This window comes from Brachyhypopomus gauderio, chromosome 5, assembly GCF_052324685.1.
Source record: "Brachyhypopomus gauderio isolate BG-103 chromosome 5, BGAUD_0.2, whole genome shotgun sequence".
NCBI lineage: Eukaryota > Metazoa > Chordata > Actinopteri > Gymnotiformes > Hypopomidae > Brachyhypopomus > Brachyhypopomus gauderio.
In genome coordinates this window covers 32,146,462-32,164,127 of record NC_135215.1, presented here as the reverse complement: position 1 = coordinate 32,164,127, position 17,666 = coordinate 32,146,462, and the positions used below count along the sequence as shown (strand labels likewise).

The window sequence follows — 17,666 nt, the reverse complement described above, 5'->3', positions numbered from 1 at the left end:
AGTTGAATAAATGTCATCAGAATTATTATAAAGAAAAAGACTTTGGCATTGTTGTTAGCAGTTCAACACTTCAATGTCTATGTTGGTTCCTCTCCTCATCCTTTTGCTGTGTATACTGATGTCATTTACTCTGCACCAAGCCCCCAACCTTCTGAAAACACAGCACCACCCGTGACAGACCACCCGTTTTTTGTTGACTCTGGACGAGAGCTATGATGTCCGCGATACAGCCCAGTTACGGTAAAGAAAAACTTTGATGTGACTGGGGAGCTGACAGTTATAAGGTCAATGTGATGCTTGTTTTTTTTTTTTGTTTTTTTTACATCGCTAAATTGCACTTTTTTAAACTGAACAAGCACCTATTCCACTTATTTGCCTCTCAAAATACCAACACTCGATTTTTATGGATAAGTTGATATTCAAAATATGTCTGATACCATTACAATGCAAAATGGCGTTGTACATTTAGGCTGTATCCGACACTCGTAATTAAGTGCAGTTGGTATTTTTCTGTTTAACTGACGTGTCTGTGTGAAAAGTGTTCGTTCCTAATCGCGAAGAAACACTTAGCGAATTCATTTCCGCATTAAGGGTCGTTTTCTTCAAACTCCGCGGTACACCTACAGGGGAAATGACATTTTGAGGAAGTTTCTCATTTTCGGGAAGTTCCACACGCACAATCGTTTCAGACAATGTTATCATCGTAATGCCCAGATGGCATTTGGGCTTGAATGAGGGACGTTTATTAACGTTGGACTTAAAAGTGAATACAGTTAGGATAATTAAGCTCACTGCCACGGGTCATTATGAGCGACCCCGTAACATCGGAAACATTAATTCGGAAGTTGAAACATTCCGTCCTGCGAACACTTGGTGATTTTCTGGACCCACACGACGAGTGGAAGACTGTTTTAATGGATATACAGAAACCCACGGGGCAGCCCAGGTACACACAGCTGCATGTCAGGTACGATGATAATAGCTACCCTACACAAATGTTATTATTGACATATAATTGCTTTCCTTCGCGTAGGAAGTGAAGGTTATGAGAATAATTACCCTTATGTATGCTTTTGTGGCTGTACTGTTTTCGCTTAAGCTCATTATTAACCAGGGAAAAAAATCGGCACATATTTGAAATACATATTTGAGTGTGAGAGGAACTTGGTCCAGAGAGTGCTCCGTATTTGCTCAAACACAACCTCTCAACTCGGAAGGACATGTGATAAACCGTATTTAGAAAGTTGACGATTTCACCACATAGGAACCTCGTGTGTTGCCTCACCTTGATTCTCTTGACAGCAATCTATTTAATGGTATTATTATTATTATTTTCTTTCTAAGGAGATTTCAAAGTTTGGTGGTCCAAGGAAAAAGTCCTACTGTCGAGCTGTTGTATGACTGGGGAACCACAGACAGCACTGTAGGAGAACTAGTGGAAATTCTTAACAGACACAAGTTGTTTGCACCAGCAAGAATACTTTTACCAGGCAAGAAAATTCTTAATCAAAGCAACAGTTTAACAACAGTGATACTGACAGTTATATACTCTAGACTGTTTGGCGTTATGAATCTGTTTTTGAGTCACCAGAAAGAACAATCCTTGTAAGTAATGTTATAATGAATAATGTATGCTTCTGAAACCAGATATAGTTACAAATCCTTCTGTCACAAAGTGGATAGCAGGGAAGGATGCTCCCACTGTGTACTGTACGGATGAGACTCGGCAGTGTGGCAGACCAATAACCACAGCAGTTGGAAAGCAAGAAACATCTGCTACACCACCTGAGAGCAGCACGGGACCAGAGGAGAACCAAGAACCTGCAGACGAAGGTGTGTTTGGATTCACTTGCTTCTCTGCTAATTCATCACAGCTGTACTGCTACAATGACAAAATTATATGGGCTAATGTCCGTGTCGGACCCATGTTAAAGAAGGCCAGTGGTGTAAATGGGACTTAAGCTTCAGCAGAGAAACATCGGCCTCCACCTGTAGACATCGGCCTCCACCTGTAGACATCAACCTCCACCTGTAGACATCAACCTCCACCTGTAGACATCGGCCTCCACCTGTAGAAATCGGCCTCCACCTGTAGACATCAGCCTCCACCTGTTAAAAGCAGTAGCCTTCCAAATGCTAAAGGATAGTTACCAATGGTGAGGACATGTAGGCTAGGTTTGGATATCTACTTAATGATGCTATCTAAAAGCTCCACATCTCCTTCAGTTAGCTGCTTCTAGCCCTAGTACGTTCAGCTCTGTCTGTGGAACATCTCACTGGGTCTAAGTGGATCTAGTAGCTCTGCTTGTGCTCTATAACAGATGTCAAATCTACGTTACTGTGCCTTCAAATGCATGTTATTAGCCATGCTTCTGAAGGTAAAGTTAAGGTAAACAAAACCTAAATGTTTATTAGAATTCTGAAAACAATAAGCAAAAATATTTTGTTGTGTTCCACCCTGAATTCAGGATTTTACACATTCACATTTCACGAACTGACGCGGATCACAAGGAACTGGGATGATCGTCCAGTATCAGCAGGGGGCAGCAGACTGGGGGAGGGAGGGTTCGGTACTGTGTTCAAGGGGCTTCTTAACAGCACACCTGTAGCAGTGAAAAAACTTAATCTAGTAAGTATTTGAATGACAAATCGACAGTAGGGTGAACATTTTTTTTCACCTTTGATGTAAACAAAATTGTATTTGGTACCTTTAATGGGGGAAAAAAGCATGTTAATAAATAAAATGTGATTATTTCAAATTTCTGTTTATTGAGTAACTGTATTTGTCTCAAACATGGGTCCCAAATGTAACATACCCTATAGATACGTTAGTATAAAGCCAACTAAAGATAAAGAGAATTTATATATAGTCTACTAGGTACAATGCACTGGGACATTCATTCATGAACACTCATAGACCTCTGCACAATGAAGTCAGTTAATCAGTGTCTGTTTTTCTCTTTATTCCATGTCAGGCAGATGACATGTCTCCTGAGGACCTGAAGACACAGTTCAGTCAAGAGATTCAAACTCTGAAGAGGTCAGATGATATCTGTGGCTGCTATAAAGACAATGTGTTTTCTTGTTTTGTTTTTTTGTTTGTACGTTTTTTTATGTCTTACATTGACAGTTAACTACATTTAAATCAATGTCTTAATATTTTCAAATGAACACATAAAATGTTCAACTTGTGTTGAATGCAAAAAACAGGAAAAAGATAGCAAAACGAAACAAACCGGGGCAAACAAAAACACAAGGAAGAAACACAGAACCGACACTACAAACTAGGAAACAAGATATATTGGGGAATTAGGTTAAACAAGACAGAGCTGTAATGGATACCACACACCTAAAGAGAAACAAGACAGGAAGATATATGAGGTGAGGACAAGGAGAAGATTTAAACAAAAAACATGGTGAAGAAGACAAACATGGTGAAAACAAACAGAATCACGTGGTGAACACCACCATGCGACACTGAGGAGAAGGGACCATTACAGGTACACATGGTGCTGTCTTTAAGTAATTGGACAGTGACAGAGTATTTGCATAGGTCACCTGTTAGAGCAGACAGAGCAAGATGTTAGCAGTACCAATACTATGAGCAGTGGTGCAAAAAGGGGGTATGCAGCGTATGCGACGCATAGGGGCGCTGCACTAGAGGGGGCGCCAAATCGATGAGATATAATACTGAATTTGTGTCCACCTTATGATCGGCTACCCCCCGCATACCCCCCACAAGCCCCCCTATAGTGTCATTATGTGTGTCTTTCCTATTTTGTCATTATGTGTATCTTGTGTATTGTTTTCAGGTTACATCACAATAATCTGGTGACACTGGTTGGCTACTCCAGTGATGGCCAGCACCCGTGTTTAGTTTATACTTACATGTCTAATGGCTCGTTACTGGATCGACTTGCCTGTTTGGTGAGTGAACTTTGTTTTAACCAGCATCCATCCATCCATCCATCCATCCACATGCTCACACATTTGGGCAAATTGGCTTGTCCTTCTGCATGGGCTTTATATATACGAGTCCTTTCTAGAGGTTCTGTAAAGGTTGATCAATTAAATGTTCTCCCTGGTAGTCAATGTATGTTGGAAGAATGTGACCTAAAGCTCACTGAGATTTGGCCATGTCTGTTGCAAATGATGATGAAATCTGAAAGTTCTTCTGTACAGTAATGTAAACTTTAAAGTTATTTACTACTATGTAATTGCAACGCCAAACCTAATGTCTCCAGAGGATGTTGCTGTCAGTGCTTAGCTGGCATAGTTCTTCCAACTGAACAGAACTTTTGACGCTATTTCTTCAGCACAAATTCCTAAATGTAGACATCCAGAACACCACAACCCTACCTAGAACTCTTTAAAAACATTTCCCTTCCAGAGACTGCACTTTACTATGAATACTTTGATAACTAAATATTTTCCATAAAGGTTGCTTGTATCCGCATGTAACGTGGTCTGTAGATAGTCCCCAGCAGTTAACAGGGGACTGTCACGTCCAAACACCCAGACTAAGGCTCTCTGCAGGAGGGAAGCGCTCCTCTGACCTGGCAGGTGAGGTGTGCTGTGGCACTGGGGACAGCCAGAGGTCTGGACTACCTGCACCAGCAGAACCACATACATCGAGATGTGAAAAGGTATCATCTGAACCCCCTTCCACAGCATTACTCCTGGAGAACAGCGGCACTCTGCTTATTTTTTATTTATTTATTTGTGCGTCGCCAGCTTGTTCTTATACATGTGCGTGTCTGTTGCACGGCAGTACGTGTGTGTAGTCTTGAATCATGAGCTCGCTGTACTAACATTGCATATTTATTAATAGGCAGAAATGTGATTTTAACAAAATAAGTTATTTGTGATTTCACTTAAAGTGGAAATATCTTGTTGGATGAGGAATTCATTCCGAAGATTTCAGATTTTGGTTTAACACGTGCGTCATCTAAGCGTTCGTGCACGACAGTAATAACTGAGAGGATTGTGGGTACGACCGCCTACATGGCTCCAGAGGCTCTGAGAGGAGAGATCACCCCAAAATCAGACGTCTTCAGCTTTGGAGTGGTATGTTCTTCTGGGTGCCAACTACCTTATTAAAAGCACAATAACATCTTGCAGTTTGAAACTGCAGTTGTGCCCAAAATTTGTGTTTTGGTAATTTTCTAAATCTTTATCAGTTTCTGGACAAGATATTTTTGTCAGTCTAGCAGTGATGTTAACACTTGCAAGAACCTCTGCTTCTACAAAGACTGACTAGTTTACGTTCTGAGACCTCAATGCAAGATGAGTTGCACGGCCAGTTATGGAGCTCCCAGGTCGCTGCTGTAAGGATGTCAAGGGTGTGTGTGGCCATTCCTAGCTACACGTACAGGGACAGTGAGAAGCAGCATGTGCTTGTTCATGTAGGATAAGTTCAAGCTTATTTAGAATTCATCATGACTTTCTGACTCTTTCAGGTACTGCTGGAAATCTTGTCTGGATTTCCTCCAGTTGATGAACACCGCGATCCAAAGCTTCTGGTCAGTGCTGCCCAGTTCTGGACTGAACTTGCCCATTCTCACTATTCTCATTCTCTCCTTTGTGCACTAGGATCAAAGCATTCATGCCTGTGACTCTAGATCAACGTCTGTGCAACTCTGAGCACTCCATTTGTTTCTGTTCTCAGATTGAGATGAAGGATGAGATCGATGACGAAGAAATTACGCTGGAAGAGTTTATAGATAAGAAAATGGAGGGTTGGAATATGGACTCTGTGGAGAAGATGTACGGAGTGGCCAGTAGGTGCCTGAGTGAAAGGAAGAACAGAAGACCTCTGCTAAAGGAGGTGTGTGTGTGTGTTTGGTTTCAGCATTCTTTCCCTTACTATATTGCTTTGGATATAGTTATCTTGTCTATCTAGTTTTCATTTTCTATATTGAAGCTATATTGTGCTTACTTATAAGATATATCCATCTTACTTCAAGAATGGATTCTCTGAAGTTTCTTTTTTCACAGTCACCAGTAATTTAGTAATCTGAGTCCTATGCACTTGGTAAATCTGTGAATTTTAGCTAAGAAACTAAAAACTGATTTAGGACAATGCAGTTTTACTGCAAAATTAAACTTGAGGTACTATAAATATGTATCAGTTTAACATTTTGACTGGAGGGCTACCACACGTCTGCAATGCTTCACTGGATCATAAAAGCTGACTAGATCGATTGTTAATTTGGTCATTCACTTACATTATTGTCTTCATTTTGTAGGTGCTCACTGAACTAGAGGATCTTACTTAGACCCAGCATACCAGAGTCTACAATAAACTATCCAAATTTTATGTACATATGTCTGCATTGTTTTTTTTCCCTATTAAAAAAAAATCCTTACATCATGTATTGGCCTGATGGTACACAAAGAAATATTTCATGATTTAAATATTTTATTCTTTTATAAAACACATTACAGTGAAGAGCATTCTCAAGACCACCAATCATGAAACATAAATCACTATCCAATTCAATTATCATCAGAATGGCATGACTTTGCACAGATAACAGAAAATGCTCAGATGAACCCTGTTCCATTTTCACCATATGTGCACGTCTGTGGTGGCTTGTCTTTTGTGACATTACTAGTTTTCCTGACTCCTTGTGCTGCAGTGTGCGGTTTCAACAGCAGTACAGGCTGAGGTCACGGTTCTTCAGTGTGGAGCAGAGACGGGACACTGGACAGCAGGGTTGGGGTTAAGGCCATTTGTTCCTTGGAACTTAACTAATGCTCAAATATAAATGCCCAGAAGATTTTTGAAGCACATTTTTCTCTTTAATCCTGAGCCACCCAAAGTGAGGTGTCTCATTATGATGTTGTTTTATCCATCTGGTGCAATGAATGTTAATTTCTTTTAATCAGAGTTGATTAATGTTAATCACTTGAAATTAACCCCAACCCTGGAAACTTCCAATGTAACCCAGGACTTTGCTGAAGACAGTATGTACCATCATGACAAGATGAACATCTTTGAACAGAGAACTATCAGTTGTGTCAATATGTACATCACTTGCATAGGAAAAGATTTTTCTTGGCAAATGGGCACACGAGAATGTGACAGTCAGTCGTATCAAAAATGGGACTTTTATTTAGTTATAAAAACAATGTTGGATGTTATATTAAACACAGCCTATAAGTGCAAACTTATAGCTGTTTGTGTTGTGAAAAAAGACATAACGTAGGCCTCGTGAAAATACAGAAATATTACAAAGTTGGAATGCAAACAAAGGAATGGGTGGTCCTTTCGTTTGTGTTCACATTTAAGAGCTTGTACATTTAAGCTAAACAGTAACCATAACATTACAATTCATACAGCACTTGCTGACCTTTCCACCATGCATATTCATATTTTTCATGAGCTACTGTCAAATCATAATCCAACTGTGCAAATGGCAAACTAATATGTACTACATTACCATGGACACTAACGTCCATGCTGGTGACCGCAAATTTTTATGCTCGATTTGAACGTGTTATTTTATACACCTACACCACGTACGTTTTATAAATCCTCACTTGGACTGAGGTTTGATTACTGGCCTGATCATAGCCATGCATGAAACTCTTCTTCACCCAGGCTACAGTAGTCAAGCTACCATGGGATTGTGTTCTAATGTATGCATAGCTCATCTTGAGGCTGTCGTCTTGTGTATGTGCCTATGGGGGGGTATATTTGATAAAGGGAGATAGCTTTATGTGAACATTGCTTGGAATGTTCCACTGGAGCACAAAGGAAAAGGGCGTTGGTTCATGTGGGCTCTAATCGTCTGCCTCCTCCCCGTCACCGGGCTGCCGGGTGATCCTCCGATCGCCTCTCCTCCCAGCGGGCCCTTTGGGCTTAGCGAAGGCCTGCCGGTGCGCGTGCTGCTTGGGGTGGACCTCAGTGTACAGGAAGTCAGAGGTCAATTCATCGCCATTATCAATCTCAAGCTGGGAGAGGGAGAGAGAGAGAGAGAGAGAGAGAGAGAGAGAGAGAGAGAGAGAGAGAGAGAGAGAGAGAGAGAGAGAGAGAGAGAGAGAGAGAGAGAGAGAGAGAGAGAGAAAGAGGGGGAGAGATTATCTAATGGCAGGTTAAAAATGAGGAAGAATAAAAGAGGAGTGAAAATGGGGCAATAGGGACTTTCAAGGTGTTTCGCTGAAAGCACAGCATAGGGAGGAAGGAATCATTACAAAATACTTTTATTGGTATTAGAGTTGGGGGATTTAATTCCTGTGCACTTCTTTTTTACATGGTAATATTAGGTGGTCAGAATAGAGAAGACATTAACTACTCTCTGTGGTATATAATATATTGCAGAAGCATTTCCGGTGCATAGTAGAGTCCTAATACTGTGTTTAAATACAAGGGCTAAAATTATGTTTAAGTTATTTAAGGCTGAATTGATGTAATGTTTGGGTACCGACTACATATCACGTATTCATATACACTCACTGGCCACTTTATTAGGTACACCTTGCTAGTACGGGGTTGGACCTCCTTTTGTATTCAGAACTGCCTTAATCCTTCATGGCGTAGATTCAACAAGGTACTGGAAACATTCCTCAGAGATTCTGGTCCATATTGACATGATAACATCACACAGTTGCTGCAGATTTGTCGGCTGCACATCCATGATGTGAATCTCCCGTTCCACCACATCCCAAAGATGCTCTATTGGACTGAGATCTGGTTACTGTGGAGGCCATTCGAGTGCAGTGAACTCATTGTCGTGTTCAAGAAACCAGTCTGAGAGATGATTTGCGCTTTATGACTTGGCGTTATCCTGCTGAAAGTAGTCATCAGAAGATGGGTACACTGTGGTCATAAAGGGATGGACATGGTCAGCAACAATACTCAGGTAGGCTGTGTCGTTGACACGATGCTCAATTGGTACTAATGGGCCCAAAATGTGCCAGGAAAATATCCCACACACCACTGCACCACCACCACCAGCCTGAACTGTTGATACAAGGCAGGATGGATCCATGCTTTCATGTTGTTGATGCCAAATTCTGACCCTACCATCCAAATGTCGCAGCAGAAATCGAGACTCATCAGACAGACCAGGCAAAGTTTTTATCTTCAATTGTCCAATTTTGGTGAGCCTGTGTGAATTGCAGCCTCAGTTTCCTGTTCTTAGCTGACAGGAGTGGCACCCATTGTGGTCTTCTGCTGCTGTAGCCCATCCATCTCAAGGTTCGACGTGTTGTGCGTTCAGAGATGCTCTTCTGCCAGAACCGCCGCTCACTGGATATTTTCTCTTTTTCTGACCATCAATGGCGGACTTAGAAATTTGGGGGCTCAAGGCAAATTTTGCTATGGGGCCCATCAATATTAATATGCGAGAAATAAGTCAGCTAATCAGGGGGCCCATACAGTGGGATGCAGTGGGAGGGGCCCAAGGCAGTCGCCTAGCCACGCCTCTATGCAAAGACCGCCTCTGCTGACCATTTTCTGCAAACCCTAGAGATGGTTTTGCGTGATCAGCAGTTTCTGAAATACTCAGACCAACCTGTCTGACACCAACAACCATGCCACGTTCAAAGTCACTTAAATCACATTTCTTCCCCATTCTGATGCTCGGTTTGAATTGCAGCAGATAGGCCATGTCTACATGCCTACATGCAACATGAGTTGCTGCCATGTGATTGGCTGATTCAACATTTGCATTAATGAGCAGTTGGACAGGTGTACCTAATAAAGTGGCCGGTGAATGTATCTCTTCCTGTGTATTACAAATAAACTATCAATTACAGTTTACAAACACACAAATGACCATTATCACAAATAATCCATAGTCCTTCAATGGTATTGTGTTCAACATTGAAAAAAACCTTTAACCTCTAAACATTCTTGTTTTGTTTATATTAATAAACCAGTTCATACCAATGTTCAGTTTGGTAACTATAAATAAAAAAGATGAAGAATCCGTTATCTGCAAGCGATCACTTTCTCTACACCAGTAATATATGATTATTCTCCAAGCTCCTACCTTTTTCTCTATCTCCATCTGCATTTTGTTTTCCAGCATGTCGAGGAGAGGATTCTTACAGCTGGAGTAGAGCATTCTCTCTTTAATACTGCAGCTGTATCCAGGCATCGAGTAGATAAACACTACAGCAGGCAAACAGGTCAGGTTAGAAAAACACACTATAAGAAAAATGTGCCATAAAGGGGTTTTTTAGCCATGTGTGAAGAAACTGCGTAAAAACCCATGTTTTTGTAACACCAGTGTAGAGTCATCATGTACAGCATTGTAAAAGTGAATGAAAATGACTTTGGACGGGTGATCAAACGCCGGCCACTGTGCCCTGTCGTCTGCAGACTTAAGGTAGCGTCAGCTTGGTGTCACCAAACCCATCTGGCAGCTCACCCATCTGCACTATCCTTCACTTCCCAAACCTGACTGCACTCCTTACTCCTCTTTCTGAAACCCAAATAAAATCCCTCAGTCACTCAGCAACACCCTGCTGTCTCTCCCTCACTTTCTCATTCACTTATAATTGCCAAATTGCCTAACAATCTTCATTCATAAAATATGAGTGTTTAATATTAGCTTAACTAGGGAAACAGCGCATAAGTCAGTAACTGCATTTTCATTAAAGAAATACCTTTCTGTTGACTTATATGCCCATCGACTTAGGCATGCTCAAATGTTTGTGAATTGGGCAGTGTAAGTAAAAAGTAAAAATGCTGAAGGTTTTAGCCAGAAGGCACACAACCATATATTTATTAGCACACATGAACAATAACATGGACAGTGATGTTTACCTATAGATTCCAGGTGGTCTCCCTCATGCGAATGCTTATAGAGGAAGAAGTGGTAACGTGCGGCGTCTTTAGGAATCCTCTTGGGCAAATCTCTCAGTTCTGTCGGCTCAGTGTTTGACAACATGATGCGCTCCTTTGCAAAATCAATTTTCTGTTCATGAACAATACAGAAGCATGTTTTAACACCGACTGAATTCTCTAAACACCCATTTAGAGATTCAAGACTGAATAACTGTTTTTTCCCTGGAAACGTCTTTGAATACAAATGACGGGGGTTCTATCCATCAGGAACCTGATATTCACTTCCTCTTCCAGACTTCCTCTAGGAAAGCAATGCTGTCTTAAGGGTATTATTTTGGTGCAGAGTCTGACTCAGCTATGATCAATAATCCCAGACTGAGGGGCCTGTGTTCACTCCTCTCTGAACTCTTGACCAGTTAACTCAGGTGTGATAAGGCAGGAAATAAAATCCATAGCATTTCAGCTTAAATCATCCCATACATTTGCCTCTTTCATAAAACAATCATTTTATCCACCCCAATATAAAAAATGTGCTGATTCAGGACAAAGAATCTTACTCTTCTGAGAAGCTTGAAGTACAATATTTACTGCCTAAGAGGAATTAATCATTTACTGTCTGCTTTGTGGTCGTTTCAGAGTCATAGCATTTGCACAGCAATGCTTCTGTGAACTTCCTCTAACAATCCACTCACATTTGGTACTGAATTATGGGAAGTGTAGGCGCAGTATCCTTACCAGCTGCACGTAGTTGTGTTTTCCATCCATAAACTTCTGCAGTGCCTCCAATGCATCTCCATGCAGAGGGAACGCTACACCCTGCAGGGTCTGCTGCTTGGTATCCACGCTAATGTCAGTCTGCACCTGCGTACACAGGTAACCAGTTTCAGCACAGCTAATTCACTAGGCATGAATGAAGCAGGATTGTGAAACAAGAAAAATCTAGTCAGTAATAACCCTCAAGTATTCACTAATGAGTAACACTGAACAAACACAAGCAACCATTGTTGAGGATTTGCTTGAAAGCAGTTATGATGTTCTAAGTAGAATCAACTTGCTAATTCAGTTTGAATCCAAATTTGAATACACACTTCTTCAACAGATTTAGACTAGTTTTTTTTTGGTCATGAAAATTTTAGAATTCAAAATATTTCCAACAAAATATATTTTTGAATCCTTGCCTGATAACAATAAGCTACATCATATACATATGAACTATAATCTTTGAATGTCTTTCAAAATAACGGAGCATTATACTCTAGACAGCAGCTGGCCGGACGAGGCAAGCCCACTTCTCTGATTGGGTAACTTTGAGGAAGAGACACAACCTAGCAATTTCAGTGCATTTCCTTATTTGGTATGGATTAAGACTATTCCCCTTCAAAACACTAAACAATCTGTATTTACGGCAAATAATAATTTGCACGTTAAATGCACCGGGTGCCTGGGAGAAAAAAAATCCATTTAAATAAGATGAACTGAGGGGTTTAGTGAGGGCTGTACCTCGCTCAGTTTGATCTGTCGGAGCTGCTCTTCAGCTGCAGTGAGAGGGAGAGGTGCACCCTGGGAGGTGATGTATCTCTTGTAGCCACTCAAAGAAACATCATCCTAAAATAGAACACGAGGGAGGCCATTTAGCCCATCTCACTGGGCAGCTGGACCTAAACGCCTTGCTTTATGTCACAAGAAAATGTCCACTGTTAAACTATAAACAAAATAATTATTTTTCCAATATCATTTATATACCTTTACAGTGCCAAACATTTCATCTTTAATATGGCCACCCCCAAACTCCTTCTTGAGAGTCGCCCTGGTAGCAGCGTACAACATTTTGTGGCGCACCTATTGAGAGTCACACAAAGATCAACATGAAAGAAAACGCAAACCCTAATGAAGTGCTTTACACACACTGAGAGTTCAGTTAATCACACAACCACAGCATCGAGTGAAATCAGAATGACAGCTGTCCTAAATCTTCAACAAACTTTCTGACTCGTTCTTGAAAATAAAAATGCAATAGTGGTCATGCTTTTCTCTGCAGTGATTGTGTTCTAGGTTTTCTCTATGCAGGTCTCTGCGGATCAATTAAATAATGGTTATTTAGTCAAGTAAAACAGCTCTTCCTTCAAGATATCAGGCTGAGAAAAGAGAACTGGAACTGAAGCACTTGTGGGCAGACGATCTAGAACACGATCACTGCGGAGAAAAGACCTAGAACACAATCACCTTAGAGAAGACCTAGAACATGACCACTTCTGAGAACCTTTGTTCTTATTACAGATTAAATGTTGTATGGTAGCCTAGACTTTACTTGAAATCGATGGAGTTCCAAAACACTACTCCTCACGAGACACAGCAGTACAAGAGAAACAGCAAAACTGCTTTGAGAAAACTGCTTTGTACTGCCTTGTTCACACCCAGAAGTGTAGTGGCAAGTCTAAACCTGCCATGATCATATCCTGACTACAAATGTTAAGCTTTATCTCCCTGCACTACGATTGGCTAAAGCACTGTGCTTCAGGCAACAGTTTCTCCTGCTGAGCCAGTCATTACTCATGTTTGGGGATTCTCATCCTCCCTTCATGAAAGAAACGTAGATAACAGCCTTCATCTTTTAATGCCAAATTAACACAAAATGGAAAACATACTTACAGGAGAGTGGTCTGGTGACCAAGCAATCAACACCCACTCATGTCCCATACTGTTGGTGGAGTCCAGCCTGTATAAAATATAGCATGGCAAGTTGTTCTCCAGGAGAGGTAGGACAAGGGAATTGTAGTCTTCCTCCCAGTTCCGAGATGCCTGCTTGGTGTCACCCAGTGCTAGCTCTTCTACAAAGTACAAACATGAGGAAAAGTAAAATCTTGATGTGTGGTTATTTCACTAAATTTTTAAGTTGGACCAATTATGCAGTACTTGTGTAGGTTTGTTGCTTGAGCACTGGGCAATTAGCTGACCAGTACGTTTTGGTACCATAGCGCCTTGCTATACGAGTTTTACCCTGTAAATGGTCCCAGTACAGGACAAAAAGGGCCCCTGACGTTTCCTTACCATCTTCAATCACAATCTTCAGAACTCTAAAATCTCCATTCCTGGCACTGGCAAAGACGTCTTTCACCTCTCTAGAAGCTTAAAAGATAAGAAGGTACAAGACTTTATGAGAAAAGATCACCAACTTAACATGTCTCGGTGTATGACTGACAGGTTTTGTTATGGCGTCTGACTGGTGAATTCCACATCTGGAATGAAGGCTGCAGCAGAATAACATTCAGATTAACCCCTCCCAGATTAACCCCTCCCAGATTAACCCCTCCCAGATTAACCCCTCCCAGGGCATTATTTTCTGCATACAACATACATGCCAGTTTGACAACGTTGCACATAAACCACGACGAGCAGGACACAACCACTGAATGAATTAATTAAACGCTAAAAGATGAAATTAATATATGGCTTAAGAAGCATAGAGGTAGTACATTAAATGATAATTAAACGAACGCAGTCGAATTACCTGTCTTGAAAAGACAAGTTGCTTTTATCAGGGTAAAAAAAATAAATAAACAGGTCGATAGGACTTTGTCATTGACATGATGAATAACTTTAGTTCACCGTCTCATAAGGAGACCTGACCAAAGCTCCTTAACCCGTGGCCTTTCATCGTGTGTGTTTCACCAGTTTCACCAGTTCAGCGATGCGGGTATTGGGGCTGTTTTGTGGGGCGAGCTGCGAGCGAAGGCGTTGGCGCTTTAACATCACTGCAGCTGCAACACAGGAACTGAAGATTTGGGGCAGAACCGAGGCGAGGCACACGGACCGCACCGAGGTAAACCCGACCATGTCAACACCTTAAAGCGAACATATACCAACACGCCGACCTTACCCTCCCCGAGACTGCACACTCGGAACAAACCAGTGCGCCGTCGTTAATACGGAACCAGTTTGGTGAGGCGGGGAGCCTCCGTGGTCCGACCCTGGTGTGCACTACCGAGCCAGTACGCACACACACTGCAGCTGTGCGTGTGTGTTCAGCGACTACCGACCGATACTGAACATAAAAATTACGTTTACCTTGAATTCCCGTCTGATGGGACATTTTCCCCTTTTATTTTGGTCACAGCGGGCACAAACCAGAAGGCGGAAGACCCAGGAAGAAGGAAATGGGACCGTAACAACGTGACCGGGCCCGGTCTGTGACGTCACCCCGGCGAGTGACGTCACCCGCGCGCCCTCGAGGCGAGTGCGCGCGCGTGACGTCGTCGCACGTTTTGTCAGACCTGCGTTTTTAGGGTCGGGGCTCCTGGTTTATTAAAGTAGCACCGGGACCGCAACTGAGGATTTTTTTTAATGTAAAGGACGATCGGGGATTTAAATCCAGACTTGCATGCAGCCTATTCGGGGGTTTCAGGAATTGAAATTAATTTGGATTAATGTAGAATCTTCCTGAATGTAGAACTTTAGCCCAATTCCACTTCGCTTTACTTTAATCTTTTTTACTCCGTTACACCGAATCTGCAGGCTAAATTAACGCGTAACTCTATTCCTGTAGAGAGTTTTGCCGTGATTTCGTTCATTTCCTTGCATGAACGCGGCTACAAACTGATTTGCCCCAAGCGTTTACTTTTAGCACTAATAAACCCATCTGGGGGTGATGTTCCTCCAGGTTAGTTTAGCCGTTTCAATCTGACCGGGGTTAAACAAGGCGGAGAAGCTGCCGTCGGCGACTCCGTGTGCGCGCGCACTACGTTTTCACGGCCGTCCTGGCGCGTGCGACACCGCGCGCAGCTGCGACTGCGCTCGAGCGCGTCTCTCCAGCGTGCAGGGCAAGCGGAGCCTCGCCACCCCGCACCCACACACCTAATAATGCCATGGGGGGGTTAGCAGTGGGCAACAACAGGTCCCGTTACTGATGCATCGTCCCCCCCCCTCACTAACGCCATGATTTAGGGCTCCGTGAGGCTCGTTTGCGTGCGAACGTCCGTATAAAATTGTGTAAGTAAGCAGCGTGAAGCAGGTGGACTTGTGGTGTGTGTGCGCGTGTACTGGGAGGGGGCGGTGGTTTAGAGACTGGGAGGCGTGGGGCGGTGGTTTAGAGACTGGGAGGGGGCGGTGGTTTAGAGACTGGGAGGCGTGGGGCGGTGGTTTAGAGACTGGGAGGGGGCGGTGGTTTAGGGACTGGGTGAGAGGGGACGGTGGTTTAGAGACTGGGAGGGGCGGTGGTTTAGAGACTGGGTGAGAGGGGACGGTGGTTTAGAGACTGGGTGAGAGGGGACGGTGGTTTACAGACTGGGAGGCGTGGGGCGGTGGTTTAGAGACTGGGTGGGAGGGGGCGGTGGTTTAGGGACTGGGTGAGAGGGGGCGGTGGTTTAGAGACTGGGTGAGAGGGGGCGGTGGTTTAGAGACTGGGTGAGAGGGGGCGGTGGTTTAGAGACTGGGTGAGAGGGGGCGGTGGTTTAGAGACTGGGTGAGAGGGGGCGGTGGTTTAGAGACTGGGTGAGAGGGGGCGGTGGTTTAGAGACTGGGTGAGAGGGGGCGGTGGTTTAGAGACTGGGAGGGGGCGGTGGTTTAGGGACTGGGAGGGGGCGGTGGTTTAGGGACTGGGAGGGGCGGTGGTTTAGGGACTGGGAGGCGTGGGGCGGGTTTAGGTGCCTCCTCCACGCGCGCGCTGCTCTATCGTTTTTCAATAAAGACAGACTTCGCGTTGCTGGTTTCTCGTCGCGCAACCTAATATTATCTTTTTGGGTTGTAAAATCTGTTGTTTCAGCCGGACTCTTCGTTGGCGACTGTGGCGATATGGTGATTGGAGGCGGATAAGCGAAGCATCACTTGGGATTTGGCAGCCGCTGCTGTGATGAGCTGGAGGATGCCGTGTGGCTGCCTTCGTAAGAACATCACCCATTCTTGTTTATGTGCGGGAAAATGCTGGAATGACTAAACATAAATGAGTCACTGAAACGAAAAGGATGGTTGCTTTTCCAGACTTCCCCAATAGAACGTGTCTGTCTGTCTTTGTGCTCTAACTAGTCGTAGAGATGGAATTGATCATAAGGGTGTCCTACGAAAATTGAGCATTTATTTATTAAGCCCCAAGTTCAAGTAGCCAGTCGGACTACTTAGATGCATGTTGCTTTGTATTTCCGTGGGTGAGATATATGCTTGAGTTGATCTTAGGAGAATGCGAGATGGTCATGTTTAGCTGTTCTAGTAAACACCTTTGTGTGCATCACGCACATGCAGAGAAACCGCTCCGACAGGACGGAGCATTCCCAGCCGCGGTGCTAGTACGAGCTTCGTACCATCACTCATGCGCTGTATTTTGGGAAGTTGGGAAGCAGAGGGTTTGTTTGGCATGGTGGTGGTTTCTCGGGCACCCATTGCGCATTTAAGCATGCTTGCGGGTCCAGCCGAGACGTTGTAGACCTCCTGGCAGTGTCGAGCAGCGTCGTGACCTTACATTTATTTATAACATAGTTCTTTAAAAATGTAAGGACGTTAGTAAATGAACATAGTGGTCGTCCTCGTAACCGTGGCCTGGCTCGATCTGCAGTGGAGTGTTCTGACTTTTGTGAACTTGGGGAATTTTGTAAATGCAAGTGGGCATGCTGATACTACTCTGAAAAAGACTGAAGAGTTAAGCAATATTGCAGGGCAATTGTTTGCCTACAGTGATTTGAGCTGTTTTAATTTAATCTGTTTTGAGTTGAATCTAATTGGAGAAGTATTCACATCACTCCAGGCAAATGATTTCTTCAGCTCTAAAGGTTGGTCAGGATAATAATCCAAAATTTTAAGGCTTGATCTAGACGCACTCATATGACATGAATTTCCATACAATTGTAAATGATTATTATGCAATCTGGGTAATCCAATA

The 17,666-nt window shown here is 43.0% G+C and overlaps 3 protein-coding genes across 6 annotated transcripts in view; 2 read left to right on the top strand and 1 right to left on the bottom strand.

The window, feature by feature from the left end:
- Positions 1-483: 483 nt before the first annotated feature.
- Positions 484-6,323, top strand: irak4 (interleukin-1 receptor-associated kinase 4). 2 transcript variants are annotated; one of them, XM_077007165.1, is made up of 11 exons: positions 484-967; positions 1,345-1,490; positions 1,648-1,833; positions 2,469-2,629; positions 2,976-3,040; positions 3,813-3,927; positions 4,537-4,646; positions 4,881-5,067; positions 5,460-5,522; positions 5,669-5,827; positions 6,249-6,323. In XM_077007165.1, exons 1-11 carry the CDS (start codon positions 807-809, stop codon positions 6,276-6,278), a joined length of 1,383 nt encoding a protein of 460 aa, XP_076863280.1. In that variant the 5' UTR covers positions 484-806; the 3' UTR covers positions 6,279-6,323. The 2 variants fall into 2 exon arrangements, with proteins under 2 accessions (XP_076863280.1, XP_076863281.1); XM_077007166.1 differs by lacking the exons at positions 484-967; positions 1,345-1,490 and adding an exon at positions 1,299-1,316 and having other exon boundaries at positions 1,677-1,833.
- Positions 6,324-7,096: 773 nt separating this feature from the next.
- Positions 7,097-15,023, bottom strand: twf1a (twinfilin actin-binding protein 1a). Its single transcript, XM_077007164.1, has 9 exons — positions 14,867-15,023; positions 13,850-13,927; positions 13,451-13,629; positions 12,545-12,640; positions 12,302-12,406; positions 11,537-11,662; positions 10,781-10,931; positions 10,002-10,123; positions 7,097-7,959 (listed from the first exon to the last, which is right to left on the bottom strand). Exons 1-9 carry the CDS (start codon positions 14,889-14,891, stop codon positions 7,789-7,791), a joined length of 1,053 nt encoding a protein of 350 aa, XP_076863279.1. The 5' UTR covers positions 14,892-15,023; the 3' UTR covers positions 7,097-7,788.
- tmem117 (transmembrane protein 117) overlaps positions 14,286-17,666 on the top strand; it is a 34,948-nt gene continuing 31,567 nt past the window's right edge. Inside the window, exons 1-2 of one of the 3 annotated variants that reach the window (XM_077007161.1) lie at positions 14,286-14,621; positions 16,560-16,677. In XM_077007161.1, coding sequence (XP_076863276.1) covers positions 16,647-16,677 — 31 coding nt within the window. In that variant the 5' untranslated portion in view covers positions 14,286-14,621; positions 16,560-16,646. Of the gene's footprint in view, positions 14,622-15,049; positions 15,788-16,559; positions 16,678-17,212; positions 17,557-17,666 lie in introns of those variants that run through there. The other 2 variants (XM_077007163.1, XM_077007160.1) reach the window with 2 other exon arrangements.

Coding starts and splice junctions, on each gene's coding strand:
- irak4 (XM_077007165.1), top strand. CDS start 807: ATGAGCGACCCCGTAACATCGGAAACATTAATTCGGAAGTTGAAACAT. Junction 1,834..2,468: donor CCAAGAACCTGCAGACGAAG/GTGTGTTTGGAT, acceptor CCCTGAATTCAG/GATTTTACACATTCACATTT. Junction 2,630..2,975: donor CAGTGAAAAAACTTAATCTA/GTAAGTATTTGA, acceptor ATTCCATGTCAG/GCAGATGACATGTCTCCTGA.
- twf1a (XM_077007164.1), bottom strand. CDS start 14,891: ATGTCCCATCAGACGGGAATTCAAG. Junction 12,641..13,450: donor GGTCACCAGACCACTCTCCT/GTAAGTATGTTT, acceptor GACTCTCAATAG/GTGCGCCACAAAATGTTGTA. Junction 10,124..10,780: donor AGACCACCTGGAATCTATAG/GTAAACATCACT, acceptor TGCCTGCTGTAG/TGTTTATCTACTCGATGCCT.